At 50.1% G+C, this 23,199-nt stretch overlaps 1 protein-coding gene across 2 annotated transcripts in view; it reads left to right on the forward strand.

The window, feature by feature from the left end:
* Positions 1-23,199, forward strand: part of CDK2AP2 (cyclin dependent kinase 2 associated protein 2) — a 71,672-nt gene that overhangs the window by 34,970 nt on the left and 13,503 nt on the right. For both annotated transcript variants that reach the window (XM_086953242.1, XM_086953243.1), the window contains one exon: positions 19,893-20,025. In XM_086953242.1, the coding sequence (XP_086809368.1) occupies positions 19,893-20,025 (133 nt within the window). The remainder of the gene's footprint in view (positions 1-19,892; positions 20,026-23,199) is intronic.

Below are 23,199 nucleotides of genomic sequence, written 5' to 3' on the forward strand. Positions count from 1 at the left end.
TAACCCCTCCAACCCAGCGGAGAGGGCCATTCACTCATTAGACCTTAAAAGGGTTTTGAAGTTCTATCTAGAAAGGTCAAAGTCTATAAGAAAGGCTGATCACCTCTTCATCAACTATGGTTCAGTCAGAACTGGTTTCCCAGCAACAAAAAGGTCCATCTCCAGATGGATAGTTTTTTGCATTAAACGAGCTTATCAGTTAATAATAATAATAATCAGTTAGCAGGGAAACCGCTCCCAAAGCTCATTCCACAAGAGGGAAATCGGCCACAACTGCTTTCCTCAATAATGTACCACTCTCCGAGATTTGCAAAGCTGCTACTTGGAGATCAATACACACGTTTACAAGACACTACTGTCTTGACTCCGATACCTGAGCGGACGCTCAAGTAGGGCAAGCCTCCTTGAGAAATCTGTTCAACAGCTGATTTCTTTGTTTGTTGTTGGAATCTTTTTTCTGCAGGTGGTTGATGGGCTTGCTATTCTATTCAGTGCTTATGACTATTGATGAGGATCCCCTGGAAGAGAAGGATAAGTTACTTACCTGTAATCCTAGTTCTCTTCCAGGGGTATCCTCATCAAAGTCATAAGCAACCCACCCACCTCCCCAGACAAATGAGCTTATTTCTGAAGTGTTAAAAGATATCTTTGGGCCCTGTTCTTCAAGTTTATGCAAAGAACTGACCCAACTGTCACCCCTGAGGCATGATGGGAAGCTAGGGGTCATGGCTGCCTTAAAGGCACGGTGTCAGTTTTTGTTGAAAATGCTTTCATTTTCCATGCTATTGTTTTGCAATGCAGCCTGTAGGCTAACAATGTCTGCTTATGTGCAGGTTTTGCTCTTTGAGTGTTCTTACTCATTTAAAAGACAGAGTTCAAGTGCTAATTGCCCTCCTGTGTCTTTTATGTATTGCCAAATGCAATTCTTATGTGTGCAACTACATTGTGTAGCCTCCATTTGGGGGCTGCATTGGTGTGGGAAAAAATTATATATGTTTGTATACATATATGTAGAGCTGTACATATATGGTTTCCATATATAATTTGTTATTATTTCCGGGGTCCCCACACATGGGCGGGAATATTCAGTGCTTATGACTTTGAGGATACCCTTAATAAATAAAGATGCAAAGAACATTTTACAGTAGAATAGCAAAATGTTTTTTTCTTACTTGCATTTTTTTGTGAACTTTTTATTTTGAAAGCAAAGAATCCACAATCTTGCTTTTAAGCTTCTGTGAAAAGGTGTATCTAATCAGAGAGCATTCTGGAAGCATTAAGCATAGCCTCATATTACTAAACTTTGAAATCGTGTGTACACCTTTTTTATACCGGAACCACTGTCATGCAGTCTGAGCCTACAACATTTACTTCGAACGCTCACACTAATAATAAAGGCTACAGTATAAACACATGTAGACAAATATTACCTGAACTACAGACAATGCCCTTCCCTGATCCATAATGTGGTACTGTAAACTGACAGCCAAAGTGTTTCTGCTGTACAGGGTTGGGCTTAGTTGTCCCAAGGACAAAATACACATGAAAACTTGTTGGCCTTGACTCCCAACAATGTCCAGCGTCGGGCTATAGGAGTTCCACATCCGAGTTGACACCCACTTTCTGCAGGCCACCGGCAGACGGATCCCCTGCAGCCTGAGTGGCCTGAGACTGGATGGTGCAGGCCACAAGCGATGCTATCCACCTCAACACATGGGAAGGTCTCCAGCGCTCCCTGTCCCTGAGTGCGAGTGTGGACGGCCTGATGCTGCTTAACTTGGAGTGAAGAGCCTGTAGCACTAATCGCAGTACCGGCAAACCGCCATCAGGTGGCGCCACATCCATGACATACAGAGAAAAGAATAGTCCATGAGTCACTCTTTATCCACCACTGAAAGAACATACAAGCTAACCCCCCAAGAGTACCTAACACCGAGACCAGCTGAAGACCAGGGGCACTACATAGCGGATAAATCCTACCAACCAACGAGGTTTCATATCTCACTGCCCCTTGAAAGAGAGACTGCCCTCACGGCATGTCATCTGTCTCTATTGTGCCCTCTTTTGAACTCTCTGCAAGACAGGCAGTCTCAGGCAGTAAAATGGGCACTCTGGATTGGCAGCAACGGCAATCCCCAACGACCATCAGAGGCATTCTGCTTTATCTAGCAGGTGAGAACATCTACAATCTCTCCTGCACTGTGGGAGAAGCCGGGCGGTGCTATGGTAGAAACAAGGCAAATCCTTGGGAGAAACAAGGCAGCTCCATGGGAGAAGCGGGGCAACTGTTTATGTGCGCCACCCTTGTGACTGCACGGAAGGTGTACTTTTCCCCTCATTCCAATCCTGATTATTAAGATTGCCTTCTGAGACAATTAAAACAGAAGCCTCAATGAGCTCTCCAGCATGTGACGAAAGCCATGCGTTGTTCATACAAGGGTGTGTCTATGTTACGGTGAGGGGATAACTACTGCAGGAGCATGGCAAGCCACTCACTCCCAGATCCTTACACTGACTGATCTCTGGCGCTTTTCATTGTCCAGACATTGCACATGTGTGTGGCACTCATGAAGCACCTTTTAATCAAAAAGAGCGACAAACACCAAGATGACCCCTAAAGCAGTCACAGGGAAGATCTGTGGTCCGTGCGGTGGCAGCTTCTCACATGTAGGAAACTGCCCAGCAAAAGGGAAACTGGGGAAATCGATCACTCTGCAGGAATCACTCAATATGAGGATACAGTGCCCTGCCGAATAAAACTACTCTGTAATCCTCCCTAATCAAAATTTGCCAAAAACAACATTGCAGATGATGATGAAAAGAACCATACATGTAGTTTACACCGGGGAAAGAAAGGTGAGAAATAGGTGACCAACATCACAGTACCAAATCAAAACCAGGATAGCAGCTTGTCCTCACCATCTTTGACAATCAATCAACGATTTATAGAGTACTGCTCATTACCCGTGAGGGTATCCAGGTGCCCGGGGGAAGCGGCTGCTGGAATTTAGTTGAACATCCAGGTTTTTTAGGCCATTTCTGAATTTCTGTAGGGTGTGGGTGCAGTCCGGAGGTGGAGTGGAAGGCCTTGGTTTTGGCAGCCAGTTAGTAGAAGGTGCGTCTATCGCTTCTGCTTTTGTGGAATCGGGGCATGTGGGCGAAGTAGAGGGTGGCGGAGTGTAGTTGTGGTTGAGGTAGGCTGGCCCTTTTTTGTGCAGGGGCTTGTAAGCGTGAGTCAGAAGTTTGAACTTGCACCTCTTTTGTACGGGCAGCCAGTGGAGCGCTCTGTGGGGTGAAGGGGGCTCTTCTCGGGAGGTCGAGGATGAGCCTGACTAGCATTTTGGATGGTTTGCAGTATTTTTAGTTAGACTTATAAGGCGCTCAGCTACCCACATGGGGTCTCCCGGCGCCGCTTGAGGTGTCACTGAAAGCCCAACAACTATCACAGGGGGAAGAGCCAGGTTTTGAGACCTGTCTGCAGTCGGCTCAGTAGTTTTGAGGTGATGCCCACGTAGAGGAAGTTACCGTAGTCCAGGCGGCTGCTAATGAGGGCTTGGGTGACGGTGCATCTGGTGTTGGTGGGGAGCCATTTGAATATTTTCCGGAGGGAGAGGAAGCAAGCTGCGTAGACAGCGTTATCTGCTTCTTCAGGGTGAGCTTGTTGTAGAGTATGATGCTGAGGTTTCTGGTGTGGTCTGTGAGAGTGGGCGAGGAGCCCAATTCTGCTGGCCACCAGGAGTCTTCCCATGTGGAGGTGTTGCTCCCAAAGAGGAGTACCTCAGTTTTGTCGGTGTTAAGTTTGAGGCATTTGTTTTGCATCCAGCTGGCTACGCTGGTCATGCACCGAGGTGTGTGGCTAGGGCTTCCTTTTTGGCATTTTTTAGGCATGTTTGAAATTTGAGAGCCACTTTGAAGTTGGTGCAGTCGCTGGGCGATATGTTGGTGCACCAGATTCTTTTTAGTAATTTTTCGTTCAGGAGTGAACCAGCTGGTGTTTGGAGAGTCTCCCTTATTTTGTGGTTTTGAGGTGTGTGACTACGTTGGCACATTTGGTGATCCAGGTGTTGAAATTTTGAACAACCACCTTGAGGTCGGTGGTGATGTAAGGGGGGAAGGTGTTGAGGGTGTTTTTCCGGTTCGAGGCATGTGGGCTGCTGAATTCATATCTGTGCATAGACCGCCACCTAGTGTTGGGTCCGGATGATTGCACATTGTTGTCCTGGAAGAGTCTTCGAAGTATCACGAGATAGGTGGCTCCTCCCCTGGACTACAGTGCGCATGGGCATCGCCTCCATCCCCAGATTGTTTTTTTCCGCCATTGGGTTCGGATGTGTTTCGGTTCCCTCTGTCGGAACCGATAGTTGTTCAACTTCTACTCGAGACCAAAAGGTCTTTAGGCTGGGCGTCGGTATAGTTGCGTACGGGTTTCTTTCTGACTCTCAGCTCCTATCTCTTGCTGCCCTTCCACGTGCCTTCGGCGCAGACGGGCCTACACTACACCCTTTGCTATGGAGCGGACTCCATTCAAAAAGTGTCCGCTGTGTCACTCCAAATATTCACACCTCGACGTGCACCCTGTGTGCAATACCTGCTTGTCGCCGGATCACCGCGAAGACACCTGCATGGCGTGTTCGAAGTTCCGAAGCAAGAAGACTTTAAAGATTCGCCGGGCCAATCGGCTCCAGGCTCAATTGTCGGCTTCGGCGCCCCCACCAGATGACATTTTCCAGGAATCTGTCGAGGGAGAAGACGACGTGCGAGAGTCGGACTCTGGCCCCGCGTCCGAGGAGGAAAACTACGACGCGGGTGAGGCGGACTTTGACGAAGTCTCCGACGAGGTAGGGGACGACGATCAGGCTTGTGCCACGATGGGAGATAGCTCAGAGGAGGAGTATCCCCAATCAGACTCAGGGGTTATTCCCCTTCATACGGCCCAGGTCGAGGGATCGCCTTCGGGCCTTACCCAAGATCTACCTATCAGTCCTACGTCCCCGCCTCCGGGCCCGGTCACGGACATTTCTAAGCCATCACTTATGTTGAAGAATACAAAAGTGAAACCAACTGGTCACGCACCCTCGGATGCGAAACCGAAACTGAAAGTTGCGTTGGTAAAGAAGGTTCTGGAGGCGTCAAGTTCCAAGAAAACCAAAATTGCCGACTTGAAGAGCCACGCCAAGATGGCCGACCCGAAGCCATCGGGGTCGACGCCAAAGGCGAAGGCCTCCGACGCGACCGCGTCGGCGCCGAAAGGGGTCGGGGACCCGAAGACGGTTTCGAAGAAGCGTCAGGGCGACGACGCGCCTAGGCATGGGGCGTCGGCCCCGAAGAAGAAGCCTACCGGCGATCAGGCTCTCGAAGATGAGGGGTCGCTCGAGCAGGTGCAACCCTTGGCAACCTTTACAAAGAAAGTGGGGGAATCCTTACAGCGGATCCGAAAGCCCACGGTGGTTCCCGATCAGGACACTGTAGTGCCTACGCTCACGCCTAAGCCTACTAAAGAGAAAACGCCTATTCGTTTCACCCTTCCACCCAAGTCGGCGCCGAAGGCCTTCGCGCCAAAACAGGGCGGACATTCAGGGGAGGTGTTAACGCCGAAAGCTGCCTTGGTGGTGTCGAAGCTTCGGCTCCAACCGCTTGCGGTAGAAGAACGTCGTGAGGTCATCATCGACGCCAACACCGGGAAACTGTCGCTCCTCAAACGGAAGAACACGTCGGAGCCGGCGTTCGAACCTTTTAAGATCCCGCTCAAGAATAAAAAGTACTCTGCGGACTCTTCGGCTCTGGTGGAACCTGTGTCCCCACAGGCCTTGGAACACTCGCCGACGCATTCCCCAGCGGCCGATGCGGACGAGGAAGATGCCGAGTACAACTATCCTGCGTACTCGGATCCGGAGGAGGAGCATGTGCCTTGGGCCGCAGGAGGCGACACAGAAGACCCGCAGTCGGGTCAGGACACTCAACTTTTCGCCGCCAAGACGTCCCCGACAGAGGACTCGGCGGCCTTCAATGCTTTGATAGAGAGAGCTGCGGCGAACCACGATGTCGAGCTGCACTCGGACCCCGTGGATGCGGACTTCTTATTCGACACCTTCTCGGTAGCCGAAAAGCAAGTCAAAACGCTACCGATGCTTAAAGGGGTGCTTAAACATGCACCGGAGGTTTTCAAAGAGCCCACCCGGGCGCGGGTGGTCAACCCTCGCATCGACAGGAAATATAAGGCGGCACCCACGGATCCCACTTATATCAAGGGACACTTTCCATTGGACTCCTTGGTTGTTTCCAACGCTCGGAAAAGGGCGAATTCTCAGACTACTGGTGACGCTCCTCCCCCAGACAAAGAGTCCAAGATCTTTGAGGCCTCGGGCAAACTCATTGCTGCACAGGCAGCTAACATCTGGAGAATATCTAACACCCAAGCCCTGCTTGCACGTTATGATAGGGCCCATTATGACACATTAGAGGCCATTCTGCAACACTTGCCTGACCAATACAAGGAGGCAGGAGAGATGCTCATTCAGGAGGGTAAACTCATTACAAATGCATCCATCAAATGTGCTCTAGACGTGGCAGATACAGCCTCTAGAGCCATCAATACAAGTGTGTTACTTAGACGTCATGCCTGGCTTCGAATTTCGGGGTTCAAGCCCGACATCCAAACCACCATTTTAGGTCAAACAGTGAATCCTGACCATCTGTTTGGCCCTGAGGTGGATGCCTCACTAGAAAAAATGAAAAAGGATACCGAAACTGCAAAGTCAATGGGGGCTTTACAGAGTCAGCAGTTTCGGGGTGGTTCCTTTCGCCGTTCAAATTCAAAAGGCACCTCCCGGGGACAGGCATCCCAGTCCACACAATACTACAAGGGTAACACCCAGCCCTCGTATAACAACAAGGGTAGAGGTGGTTACAGAGGCAATAATACCAAAGGCAGGGGATGTGGAAACAATGGCTCCAGGTCCACCACCACCAACAAGCAGTGACGTCTTGTCACTGCCCCCGACCATGCAACACCGGTTGGGGGGAGACTTCAGCAGTTCCTGCCGGCGTGGAAGAACATCACCACGGACAGGTGGGTGAGGTCCCTTATCCAGTACGGGTACTGTCTAGAGCTTACTTCCATTCCACCAGACATACCCCCAAAAAGCCGTCCTATGTCAGGCGAGCATTTGACCTTGTTGCAGCAGGAAGTTCTAGTTATGCTGCAAAAAGGGGCAATAGAGCTCGTTCCATTGCGAGAGCGGGGAACAGGGGTTTACTCCCTCTATTTCCTAATTCCCAAGAAGGACGGATCCCTCAGACCTATCCTGGACCTCAGGCCCCTAAACTGGTACATACTCTCGGAGCACTTCCATATGCTCACGTTGCAGCAAGTGCTTCCCCTGCTCCAGCAGGGGGATTTTCTGGCTACACTGGATCTGAAAGATGCCTATTTTCATATCCCCCTACATCCTTCCCACAGGAAGTATCTCAGATTCACGCTCTTAGACCAGCATTACCAGTTCAAGGTCCTGCCGTTCGGTGTCACCACGGCACCAAGGGTATTTACGAAGTGCCTAGCGACTGTGGCGGCGCATCTCCGTCGCCAAAACGTCCACGTCTTTCCTTACCTGGACGACTGGCTCATTCAGGCAAGGACGGAACAGCAGTGCGTAGACCATGTGTCACGCACCATTCATCTCCTGCACGATCTGGGTTTCTCACTGAACTACCCCAAGTCCCATCTCCAGCCCGCCCACGTGCGACAGTATCTGGGCGCGACAATCAACACTCTGGCGGCCACTGCGCAGCCAAATTCAGTGAGAATCGCCAGTATCCAGGCGCTGATCCAACGGTTCAGACCCCAACACTCGCTTCCAGCGAAGGTGTTCATGCAGTTGATAGGCATGATGGCCTCCTGCATCTCCATTGTCCCGCACGCGAGACTACATATGCGTCCGCTTCAGGAGTGCCTAGCACGTCAGTGGACTCAGGCTCATGGGCAACTGACAGACCTAGTGTTGGTGAGCGGTCGGGCATACAACTCTCTGCATTGGTGGAATCCACAAAACCTTTGCAAAGGCCGACCATTCCAGGAGCCTGTCCCACAGATTATCCTGACGACGGACGCCTCTCTCCAGGGATGGGGAGCGCATGTACTCCATTACACTGTGCAGGGACTATGGACACTACAGCAGAGGAAGATGCACATCAATGTGTTGGAACTGATGGCAATCTTCATGGCCTTAAAGGCGTTCAAAGTACATCTGTGCAACAAGGTCGTGTTGATCCGGACGGACAACATGACGGCCATGTACTACATCCAGAAACAGGGGGGCACACACTCTCCACAGCTGTCTCATCTGGCTCAGAGCATGTGGAAGTGGGCCATTCAGAGGAACATCTTCCTCATGGCAGAGCACCTCCCGGGCAAGGACAATCAGATGGCGGACCTCCTCAGCAGGCACAGCCATCAGATGCACGAGTGGGAGATACATCCATCGGTACTCCAACCGTACTTCCAAATGTGGGGTCATCCAGAGATAGACCTGTTCGCCACAAAGGAGAACGCAAAATGCCAAAGCTTCGCCGCCAGGTTCCCACACCCCCAATCACAGGGCAATGCGATGTGGATGAACTGGTCAGGCAGATTTGCGTACGCTTTTCCCCCAGCACCTCTGATACCGCTGGTGGCACGCAAGCTCAGGCAACACTCGATGACGCTCATCCTGGTTGCTCCAACGTGGGCTCGCCAACCATGGTATACCACGTTTCTGGAACTCTCCGTGGTACCGCATCAGAGGCTTCATCTCACTCCCAGCCTTCTGACGCAGAGCCATGGCGACATTCAGCACCCAGATCCGCAACAGCTCAACCTGGCGATCTGGCTCCTGAAGTCCTAGAGTTTGGCTACCTCAATCTTCCTCCCGATTGCATGGACATCATTCGGGAGGCAAGGAAGCCCACTACTAGAGCTTGTTATGCGGCTAAATGGAAGAGGTTTGTCATCTACTGTGTGAACCACGACATTGACCCGCTAGATGCTTCCATTCAAAACATCATCTGTTACCTTTTTCACCTGTATCGATGTAATCTAGCGTACTCTTCCATCCGCATTCACCTGTCTGCTATGGCAGCATACCTCCAAAATAGGCAGCACCTGTCACTCTTTAAGGTCCCTGCTATCAAGGCCTTTCTGGAAGGACTCAAAAGGGTCATTCCACCAAGGACTCCACCAGCTCCGGAATGGAACCTCAACGTGGTTCTTACAAGGCTGATGGGTCCTCCTTTTGAGCCACTGCACTCTTGTGAGCTTCAGTTTCTGACTTGGAAGGTGGCTTTCTTAGTAGCAATTACATCGCTACGGAGGGTTAGTGAGTTGCAGGCACTCACCATCCAAGAACCTTTTTTCCAAGTACATGCTAACAGGGTGGTGCTCCGCACTAACCCTAAATTCTTACCCAAAGTAGTCTCACAATTCCACATTAACCAAACAATTGAATTGCCGGTGTTTTTCCAAAACCCAGAGACGCTGGCGGAGCGCATGCTCCACACCCTTGATGTGAAAAGGGCCTTGATGTACTATGTGGACAGGACTAAAGATTTCCGCAAAACCAAACAACTTTTTGTTGCTTTTGCCACACAACACAAGGGAAACGCTATCTCCAAGGCGGGGATTGCTAGATGGATAGTAAAGTGCATTCAGATCTGCTACGCTAAAGCTAAGCGCACTCTCACTATCCCACCGAGGGCCCACTCCACTAGGAAGTTAGGGGCCTCTATGGCTTTCCTAGGTAACATTCCCTTAGAAGATATCTGTAGAGCAGCCACATGGTCTACCACACATACTTTCACTAAGCACTACTGTGTAGACGTGCATTCCAAACAGCAGGCAGCTGTTGGTCAGGCTGTTCTAAAAACGCTTTTTCAGACTGCTGCAGCTGGCACGGGCGGCCGCCGTTAATGGAGGGACTGCTATGTATTCTATGCACAGATATGAATTCAGCAGCCCACATGCCTCGAACTGCAAATGCTACTTACCAGTATGCATCTGTTCTTGGCATGTAGGGCTGCTGACATTCATATCGCCCGCCCTCCTCCCCGGCGCCTGTAGCAGCTGCAGTATTTATTCATACAAACACATATGCTCATAGCATGGTCATCACTCACATTCTTCACTCCATCTCTGCCAATGGCTAAAAACAATCTGGGGATGGAGGCGATGCCCATGCGCACTGTAGTCCAGGGGAGGAGCCACCTATCTCGTGATACTTCGAAGACTCTTCCAGGACAACAATGTGCAATCATCCGGACCCAACACTAGGTGGCGGTCTATGCACAGATATGAATGTCAGCAGCCCTACATGCCAAGAACAGATGCATACTGGTAAGTAGCATTTGCATTACCTTGCTCCAGCTCCTATTGATGGTGCTGGTCTGGTTGGTGACTGTGTTGGGGTGGCGGAGATGGAGAAGTGGATGATTGAGTGGTCGGACCAGGTGATCTCAGAGGTGTGTATTTGATTCTGTTGCTGGCTCTGAAGATCTTTTCCAGAGTGTGTCCACCTATGTGCGTGGGGTCGGTGACCATTTGGGTGAGGCCGAGGTTGTTCATGCTCTCTATTAAATTTGCTGTGTTGACGTCGCTTGGCTTGTGGAATTTGAGGTCTTTGAGGAAGGTGAAGTTCTCAGAGCGGATGGCCAGAGGGTCTAGGAAGTCCAAGATGTCCTTGCAGAAGGTGGGGTGGGGTCCTGGTGGTTTCTATGCCAGGGTGCCCCTGATGGTGGACTTGCTCTCTGTTGAATTTGAAATTGAGGTGTTCCATAATGGGGGTGGTGATGGCGGATGTTGTGCAGTGGAGGGACTCTTTGTGGATGAATGCTATTCCACCTTAATATTTGTTTACTCTGTCTCGGTGTATGATCTTGTAGCAGTGGTGGCGATGACTGGGTCAGAACCAGGGTCGAGCCATGTCTTGGTGAGGAAGGTGACATCGGGGGTGAGGGAGGTGATGGTGTCCAAGATTTCTGTGACGTGTTTGTGGAGTGATACTGGTGCCTCCTCGATCAACACCATGACAAAGAGCCATTATGACCTAACATTGCAACCGGTATTTAAGCACACTAAGGTGAAAGTATTTCTCTACGGGGGGAAAGTCACCACTGCCCCAGGTTGTGTTTTCACTCAAAATGGACTCTTAAGGAACACTCTGTAGCATCCAAAATAGATGTCACCAGAAAAGTGAAAAGAGAGGGTTTCGCCCATCTTTGTCATCCGGAAACCTCGCTAGCCAGAGAAAGTGAGCAGTTGCATAGATAGGTGTCTATCAAACATTGCCTTCTGCCAAGAATGCCACTTGAAACACTCTGTAGATGACCTAATATCAGAGATCAACAGCTCACAGTAGTTCTCCAAAGTCTACCTCAACTTGCAGTACTACCAGTTGCTCCTGAGTCCCCAGTAAAGGTACATGATCACTTTTGCACAACTCACCATGGCCTCTTCTACTACAAGAGGCTGATTTCCTGAATCTCCAGCACCACAGACGTCTTCCAGAATACCATGAGGGAGTTGCTGGTAGGCCTAAGTTGGAGTAGTCGACATGAGTGACGACATCATAGTACATGCTGCATCAATTGAAGAACACCACATTGCCTCCAGAATCTCTCTCAAAGACTGAGCAACCGTAGCCTCGCACTAAGCTGGAGGAAATGCAGATTTCTTCGATCCAACAACGATCTATGTGGACACAGGTGTTCGGCCCAAGGAGACACAACCAACCAACCAAAGTGGAGGACATTAAGTCCAGCACCACCCACTACGTCAGTATTGAAAGTTATGAGCTTGGCTTATTAGAGATGGTGACATTGCAGCAGAACTATACAAAAACACCCTTAACAGGAAATGCTGAGAGAACTGACTAAATCAACAGTCTTGTGGCACTGATCAAAAGGCGACCTTTCAAGCTTCCAAAGCGCTTGGAAGAGACAACCCTAATGTACTTTGACACTGCTGGAGAAATATTACTGTCCATTTATTCCAATCCCAGCAGGCTGGAATCTCGATTTGGGGGGTTGATGCCAGAGACGCTTGTGAATGGAGTGCTGACCCCCATATAGCAGCGCTACTCTATTGAGAAAGAGGCTAGCCCTGCTCTCCATTTCCATCTATACCGCCTCTTAACCATTCACCACAGACCACTAATTCCTCTATTCAAGGGGTCTACAGCCAAGCCTCTGCCGAGAACTGATAAGTGGATACTCCAGCTCCAAGAACATTCTGGTAGGTAAAAAGGCAGCAGATTTTCTGTCACAACACCCTGACCCGCAACATCCCATGACCTGGACGAAGCATGTGAGACTGAAAAGTATGTTAGGCTCATTGTATTGCATTCAAGAGCCCAACCCATATTCTTAGTTGTCATCCTTTCGGCCACCAGTGCTGATTAGTTTCTGCTTGCCTTCAGAGCAGTTCAACAGGGACTGGATGATTCTCCACAGCTTATCTATGTGCACTTATGAGGCCCAGCCCAGTTTGGTCTCCGATCCCTTCACAATGTGTGTCACAAACTAGCAACAATACTAGAACATTGCTTCCTCAAGGGGATCCAGCGAATTAGTCCCCCAACCAACTCGCTCCTGTTTCCTATCTAAAGTCTGGTTCCCTGGGCTATACCAGACAATGCAATAAATGGTGAGGAAATGTTTTCATTGCCAGGCGACCAATTCCCATTAGTCTTCAGCACCCCCAAATAGTCCCACTCCACCCAAGGACGAGAGTCAGTTTGGACTTTGGTTCATTTCCTGAAGGGTATTGCATGCTGGAGGTTATCAATGGCCTTTCTAAATATCCATAAGTGAAAGATGTTGGCTCCATCTACACTGAAGCAATTGTCTTGAAGCTGGAGAAAATGGCACCCCTTGGTGTCTCTAAGAACTGCCAGTGGACCCGATTTTTAGAGCCAGAAGGTGGCTAAGTATCTTTCTTCACTATGAATCCAACAGCGGGAAATAACCCTCAGCTGGATGCAGGCAAGTGATGAAGTAGAACACCTTATGAAAACATCTGTCCAATTCAGCCAGATAGCTCATGCAGCTGGTCAGAACACCAAGTGAGCTGTCTGTTTTTCAGGCAACACCCTATCTTACCATAGAAAGTGCTCTGACTCATCTTACCCCTGCTGGGGACCATAGTACACAGTTTTCTTCTAAATTGCACATCCTGGGCTCCTGAGCCTCTGGATAATGAAAGGACTTTAGCCTGAAGAAAAAACTGGAACAAAAACAGCAGTTTCAGGTGAAGTTAGGCTACCAATATCAGTCTCTGGTAATGTATATGGCGCTCATGAGAGATCAGCATCCTGGTAGCAATTGTTTTTCCCTTTCAACTTCCCAATGGAAGATGGTAATGGAGAGAGGGACTCTGTTGATGGCAGAAAAGGGGACAGAAATGTGTCATTCTTTCATGCATTGAAGGGAGAAATTGTCTCAAACGATGACCAGCAGTTGGAGACGAGTGATACTATTGGTGGGTGTGGAAGATTTTGCCATTCAAATTGCATCTAAGTGTGAAGAAACTGGAACAACATTCCTGGAGGCCAGTGAAAGTCCCACTTGCAACCTGCACAGCCAGTGCTTGACATCCTCCAGCTGACATTATCTGGGGCTTCCCAGGCTGTTCACTCTAGGTATGATCTGAGAGAAAAGCCCACACCTTCTCAGTGGTACCAAGACTTTATCCATTTAATATTATTATATTACATTTTGTGTTTTGAGGCATCTTACTCGAACCCCGTCTCTAATGCTGATTATTGGTTGTGGCTTGTGATGATGTTGTGCTAAATAAGAGTATACCTGTGTTCCATTCTCCTTTCTTTAGGTCGGCGTTAGTCTGCGTTTGTGAACTCTCTTGTGAAAATGGCCTCTGGTTGAGGAAAGACCGGTTACTTTGAGAGCTGGTCTTTTGAAAGGGGCTCACAGTGGCCATCTTGGTAATTCTTCTACTTCTATAAAAAAAGAACTATGTTAGTTTTATTAACTGCCAGGGATGGGTAATGACATTTGCAGAATGGTAGACGCTTGTCCGAGTGTCTTGTTTCTGACAAACCTTGGAGATTGCAGGATAGGCCCTTTATGTCTGTACCTTTTCCAGAGAAACCTTGGGAGAAAGTAGCTCTTGATTTATCAGGCTGTCTCAGCCTTTAACTTGGGGAGATGAAGTTTTTGACATGTCTAGTGGAACAGTACTCAAAATGCATTCATTATTCTTTTGTGGGTGCTGCATCTACCCGAAATGCTATGAATTTCTTCAAGACTGTGTTTTTTATTGAAGGTCCTCCTAAGTATATCATCACAGACAATGGAACCCATTTTTCCTTACGAGAAATGTGACTTTCCTCTCACAGGATATTAAACACATGCAGGTTGCTCTTTATAGCCTTTCTTCTAATGGTATAGTAGAAAGGGTCAACTATTTCTTGAAGGAGTGTATACAATCCAGTATGTCAGCTGGTTTAGGTGTTGACAAATATCTTAAGTAAAATGTTTGGTCGTATCTTACTACACCTCACTCTACCACTTGTGTGTCCCGCTTTAGACTTTTAAGGGGGAAAATTGCCAGTTTTCCTATTTGGTTGGGGTCTACACATGAGTTTAAAATTGAGGACGAGAATTCACTTGATGGGAAAATTCGCAGTCATGTATTTCAGAAACTGTAGAAAAATAAAATGTACATGAACAATAAGAGGAAGGCTAATGAAAATGAGTTTGAGGTGGAACTATGGGTTCTGGTCAAGAAACCCATGAAGATTACGAAGGGGAAATCTAAATAGTCGTCACCTGCCAAGATTGATATTTTCTAAAACATAAATTCTTTTGAGCGGTTAAGGTTGGTGGATTAAAAGTAGTGTTTTACCCATCACAAATTCGCAAGCAGAAGTTATTATGGGAAAACAAAATGTTGTGAACAACGAGAACTCCAACATTGCTGCTGAATCTGGCTTGGAGACTGATGTCCGCCTCTGGACTAGTTTGGATTAACTTTCTGGTAACAACAAACCTTGCCACAAAGTGATGCTTGTTTTTCTTTGCCTATTTCCACTGATTTAAATGAAGTGGTTAAGTGTATTCAGGCTGCCAAGCTTTCTGATTTATCTTGAATTAATTCTCACTTGGGGGTGAGATTAGTGCTCTATTTGTTTATTCATTAGTGTTTTATTTTATGGTTTCTCCTTTCATTAGGTCACAAGGTAGTAGCCTGATGCATTGTATATGTTATACATTCTACTGTTGTGTATATTTGATTCACATTCAACTTCCAGAGTGGTGACCATGGTTCTGAATGGTCAGTTGCTGCTGGTAGTTCTGAGCTGCTGGGCGCTCGCCTGGTTGTGGACTCATTTCAAGTAATAAACCTCTGGCTTAAAAATACACAGCAGTCTAGTGGGTTTTATTTCTACAGCCTGGTCTCTTGCAGGAGTCTTTCAGACAAACCAAAACTTGTGTGCCCGTAGAATTCATTGTGTCTCCAAAAGGCCTAGCTCTCAGCACGGAGGGCCTGACACCTTGCTGGTGCATTAGTGGCTAGTGTCAGGAGTGTAGATATGTATGTCTACTTTGAATTGGAAGTTATGTTTGCTGGTTAGCGTCCTCTCTGCTCCTGACTCCACAAAGTCTGGGCCCTCACTTGTCTGCTCTCATTGGCAGAGCCTGGTAAACAGCCTTCCACCCCGTCATTCATACCGCAGCAACCCTGGGGTACAAATGGTTCTTTTCTTTATAGTAAACCAAGCATAACCTAAACTATCCCGGCCTTCCCATTCCTCCGATTGCCTTGTGAGCAAGGACTGGTAGGTGTCTCGCTTTGAGCAGGCGTCCATCTCCTGTCGTGACTCCTGGCCTGTGCATTTGTTTCTACTGTCCCCAATGCCCTGCCCTCCCTTCGGGTGCTGGTCGTGAAGTCTCCTTCCAAGCAATCGCCATGACAGCCTAGTGGAGCTCAGGACAAAAGCCATTGTCTTCTGGAACATTCTAGAAAGTGGAACTACATAGCACATCCTTCTGATCACGTGCTTGCCTTGCATGTGGGTGAAATGTGCCCCCTGTCTTTAACTGTTCCAGCTCTGCCTGCTTTTCTTGTTTGCCCATCACTCAGCCTGTTATTTTGCTGCTTTGTTTGTTCCCCCTCCTTCCTGTTGCCTTTGCCTCTCTTCATTGTTCCCGCCTTCCTTACTTTCGCTCTCGTTCTCTGAATCTCACGGTCTCTTGAGCCTTTGCCCTCTCTTTTCTGTTTGTGTCTCTCCTCGCTGTCTTGGTTTATGCTTGCCATTTTTACTCTGGGCACTTCCTACTTTCCTGTCTCTTTCCTGCACTGACCTTGGTGCAACTGGGAACACCTATACTCCATGTAGTATTTCCTTCTACTTAACAGTTCACGCTTTGCTTGCCTGCTTTTCCCATAAGCAGTTTTATCTTCTCGTGTCTCTCCTCTTACCCGTTCCTGCCCCTCCCCAGCAGTATCTGTCCCTCTGCTTCCCCTACACCCCAGTTGTTCCTGCCCCTTAGCTTCCCTTGCTCCCCAACAGTATCTGGCCCTCTGCTTCCCCTGCTCCCCAATTGTATCTGCCCCTCTGCTTTCCCTGCTTCTCAGTGGTTCTTGCCCCTTCTCCTGCTTCCCGGTGGTTCCTGCCCCTTCTCCTTCCCCTCCCTAGCGGTTCCTGTCCCTCTGCTGCCCAGCGGTTCCTGCCCCATTATTTACCTTCCTCCCAGTGATTCTTACCCCTCTGCTTCTGCTGCTTTCCTGCGGTTCCTGCTTTTCCCTCTGCTCCACAGAGGTTACTACTCCTTTGCTCCTCTTTCTCCCCAGCAGGTCCTGCCGACCTGATTCCACACCTTTCCAGTGGTTCCCGTCCTTCTGCATCGCCTGTCCAGTCAGTTCTTGTTTTCTCTTTTCCCATCAGTTCTGGCTTTCCCTTTCTGACCTGCCCCATACCAGTTCCTGTTCCTCTGCTTCCTAGCAGTTCCTCGTTCATGCTTTCTCTGCTCCCCACCGGTTCCTACCCCTCCTTCCCCTGCTCCCCAGTGGTCCCTGCCCCTCTGCTTACCCGGCTCCACAGCGGTTCCTGTTCCTCTGCTTGCTCTGCTCCCCAGTGGTTCCTGCCACTCTCCTTCCCCTGCTCCCAAGTGGTTCCTGCCCCTCTCCTTCCCCTGCTCCCCAGCGGTTCCTGTCCCTCTGCTCCCCAGTGGTTCCTGTTCCTGTCCCTCTCCTTCCCCTGCTCCCAAGTGGTTCCTGCCCCTCTCCTTCCTCTGCTCCCCAGTGATTCCTGCCCCTCTCCTTCCTCTGCTCCCCAGTGATTCCTGTCCCTCTCCTTCACCTGCTCCCCAGCTGTTCCTCTCCCTCTCCTTCCCCTGCTCCCCAGTGGTCCCTGCCCCTCTGCTTACCCGGCTCCCCAGCGGTTCCTGTTCCTCTGCTTCCTCTGCGTCCGCTGCTCCCCAGTGGTTCCTGCCCCTCTCCTTCCCCTGCTCCCCAGTGGTTCCTGCCCCTCTCCTTCCCCTGCTCCCCAGTGGTTCCTGCCCCTCTCCTTCCCCTGCTCCCAAGTGGTTCCTGCCCCTCTCCTTCACCTGATCCCCAGTGATTCCTGTCCCTCTCCTTCACCTGCTCCCCAGCTGTTTCTGTTCCTCTCCTTCCTCTGCTCCCCAGTGATTCCTGTCCCTCTCCTTCCCCTGCTCCCCAGCTGTTTCTGTTCCTCTCCCTCTTTCCCCTGCTCCCCAGCTGTTTCTGTTCCTCTCCCTCTCTTTCCCCTGCTCCCCAGCTGTCCCTGTCCCTCTCCTTCCCCTGCTCCCCAGCTGTTCCTGTCCCTCTCCTTCCCCTGCTCCCCAGTGATTCCTGTCCCTCTCCTTCCCCTGCTCCCCAGGGATTCCTGTCCCTCTCCTTCCCCTGCTCCCCAGGGATTCCTGTCCCTCTCCTTCCCCTGCTCTCCAGCTGTTCCTGTCCCTCTACTTCCCCTGCTCTCCAGCTGTTCCTGTCCCTCTCCTTCCCCTGCTCTCCAGCTGTTCCTGTCCCTCTCCTTCCCCTGCTCCCCAGCTGTTCCTGTCCCTCTCATTCCCCTGCTCCCCAGCTGTTCCTGTCCCTCTCATTCCCCTGCTCCCCAGCTGTTCCTGTCCCTCTTATTCCCCTGCTCCCCAGCTGTTCCTGTCCCTCTCATTCCCCTGCTCCCCAGCTGTTCCTGTCCCTCTCATTCCCCTGCTCCCCAGCTGTTCCTGTCCCTCTCATTCCTCTGCTCCCCAGCGGTTCCTGTCCCTCTCATTCCCCTGCTACCCAATGCTTCCTGCCCCTCTCCTTCCCCTACTCCCCAGCGGTTCCTGTTCCTCTGCTCCCCAGTGGTTCCTGTCCCTCTCCCTCCCCTGCTCCCCAGCTGTTTCTGTTCCTGTTCCTCTCCTTCCCCTGCGGTTCCTGCTCCTCTTTTCCCCCTGCTCCCTATTAGTTTGTCATCCTTTGCTTCCCCTGCTCCCCCAGCAGTATCTGCCCCCCCTGCTCCCCAATGGTCCCTGCTTCCCCTGCTACCCTCTGCTTCCTGTCCCTCTGCTTCCTGTCCCTCTGCTTCCTGTCCCTCTGCTTTCCTGTCCCTCTGCTTTCCTGTCCCTCTGCTTTCCTGTCCCTCTGCTTTCCTGTCCCTCTGCTTTCCTGTCCCTCTGCTTTCCTGTCCCTCTGCTTTCCTGTCCCTCTGCTTTCCTGTCCCTCTGCTTTCCTGTCCCTCTGCTTTCCTGTCCCTCTGCTTCCCCTGCGGTTCCTGTCCGTCTGCTCCTCAGCGGCTCCTCTCCATCTGCTTCCCCTGCTCCTCAGCGGCTCCTCTCCATCTACTTCCCCTGCTCCTCAGCGGCTCCTCTCCATCTGCTTCCCCTGCTCCTCAGCGGCTCCTCTCCATCTGCTTCCCCTGCTCCTCGGCGGCTCCTCTCCATCTGCTTCCCCTGCTCCTCAGTGGCGCCTCTCCATCTGCTTCCCCTGCTCCTCAGCGGCGCCTCTCCATCTGCTTCCCCTGCTCCTCAGCGGCGCCTCTCCATCTGCTTCCCCTGCTCCTCAGCGGCGCCTCTCCATCTGCTTCCCCTGCTCCTCAGCGGCGCCTCTCCATCTGCTTCCCCTGCTCCTCAGCGGCGCCTCTCCATCTGCTTCCCCTGCTCCTCAGCGACGCCTCTCCATCTGCTTCCCCTGCTCCTCAGCGGCGCCTCTCCCTCTGCTTCCCCTGCTCCTCAGCGGCTCCTCTCCCTCTGCTTCTCCCGCTCCCCAGTGGTCCCTGCCCCTCTGCTTCTCCCGCTCCCCAGAGGTCCCTGCCCCTCTGCTTCTCCCGCTCCCCAGAGGTCCCTGCCCCTCTGCTTCTCCCGCTCCCCAGAGGTTTCTGTTCCTCCTCTCTCTGTCCTCCCCAGCGGTTCCTGCCCGTGTTTCCCCTGATCCACCACCGGTTCGGTTCCTGCTTCCCTTGCTGCTAGCAGTCCCTCTCCTTTGCTTCTCTTGCTCCACATCTGTTTGTGCTTCTCCTGATCTCCACCGGTTCCTACCCCTCTGTTCTCTTTCTCCCCTGCTGTTCCTACCGGTCTGCTTCCTCTGCTCCCCACCAGTTTCTGCTTCTCTGTTCCCCACCGGTTCCTGCCCCTCTGCTCCATAGCAGTCCAGCAATGTGTAGTATCACTAATCTGTTAACATGTTCTTGTCTCCCAGGCCAAGAAGCCGCCCGGTTCTCAAGTCTGCCAGAGTACATACTCTGGCCTGCTCCCCATCTGCTCATCAGTGCTACACTCACCCTCTTTCTTCTTATCTCTCCATCACTTCCTGCTCCTACTGTTTCATTGATGATATGATAGTTAGTGATGAGTCTAGTAATGTGCGGTAAAACTAACCTGTTGAACATGTTTTTCTCTTCCAGGCGATGAAGCCACCTGGGTCTCAGGCCTCCCAGAGCACATACTCTGACCTGCTGTCTGTGATAGAGGAGATGGGCAAAGAAATCAGGCCAACATACGCCGGCAGCAAGAGTGCCATGGAGAGGCTAAAGCGAGGTGAGGAGAGCCTGTGTAATCCATCTCACTAGATCTGTCACCTTTCAGCCATCTACATGCATTAATTTTGTGAATTTACATGAAATTATTTTGAGTGTATACTTGGTACCGAAAACATATGCGGATACCAGCAAGTAAAAGATTTGTCCGCATCAGATCACATCATTACTAATAAAGCGCCCAAAATTCATGTGGACACCTAGACGCTGATACAACACCGAGCCATTTTGTTATCCCAACAAATCAATCTTTAAAGACTCCTAAAATGGAGGAGCTGCTGAGTAGGTCTTCTGTTCTCTGCCAAGGAGTTTCAGAAAGTGCTCGCAGTATGATTTTTCCTCTGGCTTACCTCCTAACACTCTTGGCTAGTACAAGAAGCTGTTAATACATTCTTGGGGCAATAGCGACTAGGACTCGTAAGGCATGTTGCAGCTGAGCACAAAATGTCAGTTTTTAGACCATGCATGCAGGTTTTGTCCAAAACATGTTATTTGATAACACAGATGTGTTTAAAGATGTCAGAGTAGCCTTTCAGGTCCTCAAGAAAGATGCTGACACTGCCTTGGTTATAATTTTCATTCCTTTAGAACAGGCTTCTCTGAAGAGTAGCTCTTTAGCTATTGCAGCTCTCCAGCTATCAGTAAGTAGCTCTCCTCTGTGGAGCTCAGCCTACTAAATTAGAAGTGTTTATTTGGATGAATATATATATATGCTTGATTTAATAAGCGCATTTAGGCTCGATTTGGAAAGCCATTTTAATTATCTGCATTGGGTGCGGAGCATCTGTTACATTTCGTAAGCTATCTTGTTACCTGTCCAGGACCTCCCCCTATCAGTCACTGCCCGGGCCGCTCTCAGCCGAGCATTGACGCTGAGAGCACGGCCCAGGGGAGGCCAACTTGGCTTTGGCGGCCATATTGGGGGTATTCCAGCGCTCGGACGCGCTCTAGTCAGCCATAAAAGGGGACGACCGTCTTCTCCGCGCAGCGGACGCGCATTGCGGATGGGCTGGACTCTAGCCGTAGTCATGCCAGAGTCCTGCCCGTCTGCGCCCGTCAGCGCCAAGGAGGAGCCAGCGGCCTGTCATGCTGCTCAGCCCCCTATTACCTCTCCTGATGGCAATGGGGACCTGTCAGGCTTCCTTATTTCTCTCAGACCCCACCGGCAGGCGTGCCATCACACATGCTTCCCGAGCAATTGCATCATGGTTTTATTTGTAGCTGCACGACCAACCCTAGTCCGTCATATCATGTCTACTCCGCTAAGTCATCTAGGGTCGAGGTGAAACAGGACCCCCCCCCCCCCCCCCCCCCCCCCAAAGAAGTGGGCTTCCTTATTAACGCTAGTTCCCTGGTTAGTAACAACTTTGCTTTCCGAGATTTTGTCTCGGAAAGAAAACCTTCCTGGGTCTTTTACCTGTCGCATGGAGCCCCGCCCCTCTCCCCAGAAATCCTTTCAGGCCCTTTTCTTCTCTCTTAGTACCTCCCCGAAAAAACGTTGCCGGTATTCTTATTTACAGACCCCTGGGCTCCAGGTCCCCGTTTTCCGCCGATCTACTTGAAGTAATCGAATCATTCATTAATAGGCCTTCCCTGACTATCCTTGGAGATTTTAATTTCCATCTAGAAAATCTCAACTCTGCTGACACGACGTCACTTGTGGACTCACTTGCTTCTCTCAGCCTTTCCCAAAAAGTGCTATCCCCTACCCATTCTGCTGGCCACAGCTTAGATGGGGTGTTCACTAACGATCCCAGGCTAGAGATTGGTTCCCCTTTGCCCCTCTCCTGGTCTGATCACAAAGCAGTCCCCCTGGAATTTGTCTCAGGTTCTCTCCCTGCCCCTCCCACGGACATGAACTGTTGGGTTCTAAAGAGGAACTATAGGGGCCTGTCCAATGAATCACTTGGCCCTCTTATTGCCAGCTTTAAGGCTCCCCCCTCTCAGGATATTGACACCTCTGCCCGTGAGCTCGCAAGTACAATCTCTAGGGCTAGGGACACCCTAGCCCTGCTTAAATCTCACTATTTTGCTAGGAGACGCCCGTCAGCGCCCTGGTACTCAGAAACTCTTAGACTTCAGAGACAGGAGTGTAGGAGACAAGAAAGGCTTTGGAGAGCTTAGCCTGATGCCGACCTACGGAGCAAGCATAAAAATCTCCTTAAGAGCTACAAAGCGGCGGTGTTAGCCGAAAAGCAAACCCACTTTTCCAAGCTAACCTCATCCCTCACTTCCCCTGGTGATCTCTTCAAGGTGGTAGATACCTTATCTCTTGTTCAACACCCTGATCCCATACTTCCCTCTCAAGAACTCTGTGATCAGATCTCCACCTTCTTCCATACTAAAATCCTGGATATTTACACAGCTCTCCAGACCCATAACCTCTCATGTTCCCCCTTCCAGCCTAGACTACACCTCAGCTCCCAATGACTTCTACTCCGATTTTCCCCTCCTCACGACTGAGACCCTGGATAAACTCCTAGATTCGACTAAATCAGGATCTCCCCTTGATCCCTGTCCTCTCAAAATTCTAAAAAACTGCAGGGACACTTTAATTCCCCCTTTGTTGGAAGTTATGAATAGAGCCATCTCCAGTGGTGAGTTTCCAGCTTCCTGGAAGACTGCCATCGTTAAGCCCCTCCTAAAATAAGGCCTCCTTGGATCCTGGGATTCTGAAGAACCCTGGAAAACGATTGCTCTGATTTCCGACAAATAGCATACTACCTTGTGAAATACATTTCAGAAGTTAAAGCTCGCCAATTTTGGGAAATTTTACTATCCCGTTTTATTTATATGCGCTTTTGTACAGAACAAAGGAGAAGGGGTATAAAACGAAAGCAGTTGTGAAGTTCTTTCAGCCACACAAGGCAGTTGTGATTACTTGACCAGGGCCGACACAAAAAACTGACATGGAAAAAAAGTCTTCAAAACTGCACACACACGTTTAGTTCCTTCCTTCCCCTTCTTTATTTTCCTTCCTCTCTCCATCCCGTTTCTTATTTTCTATTTACTTTATTTTTTAGTCTTGCTTCTTTCATCATTTCTCTATTCCCTTACCTCCTTACCCTATTCTTTTTCTTTACCTCTTTTGTTTTGATATTTTTCTATCCTTTCGATGATTTTTGTGTTCTTTAGGTCAAGGACCTAAAGACTCCCCAGACTGCGCTTGCGCACT

The sequence above is a fragment of the Lissotriton vulgaris genome, chromosome 1_2 (assembly GCF_964263255.1).
Source record: "Lissotriton vulgaris chromosome 1_2, aLisVul1.2, whole genome shotgun sequence".
In the NCBI taxonomy this organism is placed as follows: domain Eukaryota; kingdom Metazoa; phylum Chordata; class Amphibia; order Caudata; family Salamandridae; genus Lissotriton; species Lissotriton vulgaris.